A 3,556-nucleotide genomic window follows, 5' to 3' on the forward strand; every position below is an offset into this window, starting at 1 on the left:
TTTTTTTTTTTTTTTTGTTTAGTTGCAGTAACATTTTACAATCTACTTATTCATTTATTTTACTTTTGGGGAACCTGCCTACTGAATGATTAAAGTAAACTATATATTAATAACAAATACAATATCCTCAATCTAAAAAGACAATACAAGGTGCACAAAACAGTAGTTTTGCAAACATGACTGATCTGAAAACTCATTTTTGAATGTTCAATGGGACAAAGCTACGCTTAAATCAAATTAGTTTATTACTCCTATAAAATTTAAAAATTAGAATTTTAATAACCAACAGTTAAATATTGTCAACATGCTATGTTTCAAATCACAAATACTGTTTAACCACTACTTTCTTATTCCAAATAAATGGGCCAATTAAAACGAAACAAAAAACCCACGATAAAAATGTTAAGATTGTCAGGCTCTGAAAAATGTATTTTCATTAAGCAGTAGGCAAATTCAAGCCAATGCACATCTCAGTGAATAAAAAGCCTGAAAGAAAGAGAGAGACATGTAAAAATATAGGCTAAGATTACACCTGCTACATCCTCTAGTGTCTGTCTATGCCTTGGGCAGAAGTCAAGAGTTCTCCCCATTTTAAAAATGGGATACAATTATTAAAATATTTCCCACATGTGAAAACCGCATTTACAATGGCACTGAAATTGTAAAAGGCAGGAAAAAAGGAATTACACGTATATGGTTAAATTTCTTGTTTGTTAAATCAAGCTTTATTGATAAAATGGAATTCAGACTATTTTATTTGGAACAGCAGCCAACCCAGCCACTCAGGATAGTTAAAATGCTGTAGATGCTTACTGGTATGTAGAAAGTTGTTCCTCTGTGCTCAACTGATTAGCAAATTTCATGTAAGAGTTTGTAAGAGGCAGGTAAAGAATCAAGGCTTTCCAACCCCAAAACTGGTATGCCTCTGAACCCACTATTATTACAGAGCATGATCTTCTGTTCCACTGAAGTCAAGCCAAATCTCCAATTTATTTCAAATGAGAACAGGAGTGGGATCATTATAAACAGCAACAGAAAACATGAACAAGCGGTATACCGTGTTATTTTTCCACCGCCAAGCAATTCACACGTGATAGTTGGGATAAACTGTCCAAACACTCAGCTTTATATAAATAAGTAATCCTTACAGTTTTGTGCACCTCTTGAGCATCTACCTGGCTAGGCTGCTGCTCCTTGCAATCCAAAACCACAACATGATTTTAAAGGGCTATATATTTGTTGCGTCACACAACAAGCCAAACGTTTCTTCTAACTTTGATAGTGAATTAAAGCAGTTCATAATTAAATATGAGCATTTTGTACAGGACAATTGCACTTTACAAAAACAAAATCATACAACATAAATTGCTGGAGTCTGATTTACAATATGAATTATGGTTTGAGATCATGTTACAGAAGTCTGTTATACAAAAATCATCAGTTCCTGGGCTAGACGTCGTACTGCTGTAGGTTTCTGGTGTAGTCACTCTCCAACACATCATATTCCCTTCATTAAATAAGGTTGAGGGTGGACGTTAAGAAGGGTCACTGAGGTTGGGCCGCACTTTCATTTGAAGGATGAACATTAACTCCACAGCTAGATGGGCAGTTTTACCACATATCATCAGTTGATGCAGAGTCCTTAAAGAAAAAAGAAGGAACCCTTTAAAGTCTGGAGCGCCCAAAATTACAGCAGTTTCTGGATAATCCAGACTGAAAAGGGTAAAAAAAAATTGGATAATTTTAGGATTCTGGGTTTTTTTTTTTCTCCTTTTCATGAAGAGCTTCTTATTGGGAATAATACTTTACAATACTTTTTATACAAAAGTATAAATTAGAAATATTTACTACTTTAAAAGCTTTATCTGTCATTTGAAAGCCTGCTGTAAAGTATAAAACATTAGTTGTTTACAAAGACTTAAGATACCCTGAAACATCTTTAAAACACTGTTGGGCAGCTTAACTGTTACCTGACTTGTCTAGGATAAAAACTAGTTTAGTTTACACCCATTTCAAGTCCCACTTCTCAATTGCAATGTAGACAAATCTCCATGTTTAAATAGCAACAGCGTAAGAATACCCAAGCAAGTCCAAACTTCATTTCAAACCAGTTCAGCCCTATACTCCTTGCGCATCTTTTAAGTAGAAATTATTTTTCCTTTGTTTTGTTTGTTTGTTTGCAGGAGCCAAAAGGGAAGAATGATCACCAGGGAAGAGTACTGGAATAACTGTTTCACTTACAAGTTAAACATGAAATAGCAGTTTCCATATAGTACCAGCTGCATCCAGAACAGGAGAGAAACTAGAATCTGGTGTGGCCTGATTTACTGTGAGCATAAAAAGTAAACTGGAAGTACAAAAACCTGCTTACCATTATATACTATGCATACTGCCACACAGAGCTACCAGTGGTCCTTAAATTGTAGCAATTTGCACGCTAAACATTTGTAGAACAATGACACACCACCATGCACAGTATTATATTTTATATTATTATATAAACGACAATTCTCTTTCAGCTATAGGTATGTCACTTAAAAACAGAAGAGGGCATTAATGAAAGTTGCTCGACAAGAAAAAGTAACAAAACTTTCCAAGCAAGCAGGCAACTTGTTATGCCAAAACATTTAGAGTCCATTTCATTTCTGTAATTGTTAATTAACCTGGTCCATTACAGTAGCTGCAAAATCTTGTACAAGAATAGCCCTTACAAAGCAATTCTGTTGTCAATGGAGTTAATGCTAATTTTGAAAATTGTTTTTATTTTTCCTGGTGTGAAAAAGAATAAATTACATAAGTCTTAGCATAGGATAATCCAACTATTGGGAACATTATGTTAACTGAAAGGTAAGTGTGAGCAAACCAACTATTATAAACTAGCAAACATGTGATCAACAGAAAGTTGCAATAAGAGTTCTTTTTCATTTATCTAGACAAATTACGACTTCCCAAAGCAATTAGAAATATTTTAGAGGTAGAACTTGCCACTGTTTTTGTGGTACCGTAATGCTACAATTTCTCAAATCACAAAGGCAACTGAGATTGTATCGTTTCCCACACATTGGGAAACCAGGTACCACAACCAGACAAGAGACTTCTGGGTCTTGAATCTGCAAAGCCTAACAACAAATAATGCATGGAGGTTTTGTGGTTTAAGATGAAGGCAAAATGCAGGAAACAGAGCACTTCTACAAAACAATGGTGTTGCTTATGGAAAAAAAAATCTCTCCATTATCAAGGGAGCTCCACAAAGTTGCACACAAACAGCTAAATGGGTGTGTTTAAGGGAAAGGGATGGCAAAAGAAATACTTACAGTATCATCATTCCTATAGGGGTTCAGTCTGTTATAAACAGCTTCAATCACACTCCGTCTAAACCAAACAAAACAAAGTGATCAGTATTGTTTTAAAACCAGGACGCACATTTCTTAAATGCAATCCCTTAGAAATAATGGCTAAAAAGATTCTGAAGATAGGGAACTCAAGTTTGTTACAAGTTTGCTCCTATGCTCTAAGGTTGGCATTAGTTTATGCATGCGTGTGTGTTACAGAATAA

General features: G+C 34.9%; 1 protein-coding gene across 2 annotated transcripts in view; it reads right to left on the minus strand.

Moving 5' to 3' along the window:
- Positions 1–552: 552 nt before the first annotated feature.
- PPM1A (protein phosphatase, Mg2+/Mn2+ dependent 1A) overlaps positions 553–3,556 on the minus strand; it is a 60,859-nt gene continuing 57,855 nt past the window's right edge. The window contains exons 5-6 of one of the 2 annotated variants that reach the window (XM_019518380.1): positions 3,315–3,372; positions 553–1,641 (exon numbers count right to left, since the gene is read on the minus strand). In XM_019518380.1, coding sequence (XP_019373925.1) covers positions 1,612–1,641; positions 3,315–3,372 — 88 coding nt within the window. In that variant the 3' untranslated portion in view covers positions 553–1,611. Of the gene's footprint in view, positions 1,714–3,314; positions 3,373–3,556 lie in introns of both variants that reach the window. The other variant, XM_019518379.1, reaches the window with a different exon arrangement.

This window comes from Gavialis gangeticus, unplaced genomic scaffold, assembly GCF_001723915.1.
Source record: "Gavialis gangeticus isolate Ggan-Ray unplaced genomic scaffold, GavGan_comp1, whole genome shotgun sequence".
NCBI classification, from domain to species: Eukaryota; Metazoa; Chordata; order Crocodylia; family Gavialidae; genus Gavialis; species Gavialis gangeticus.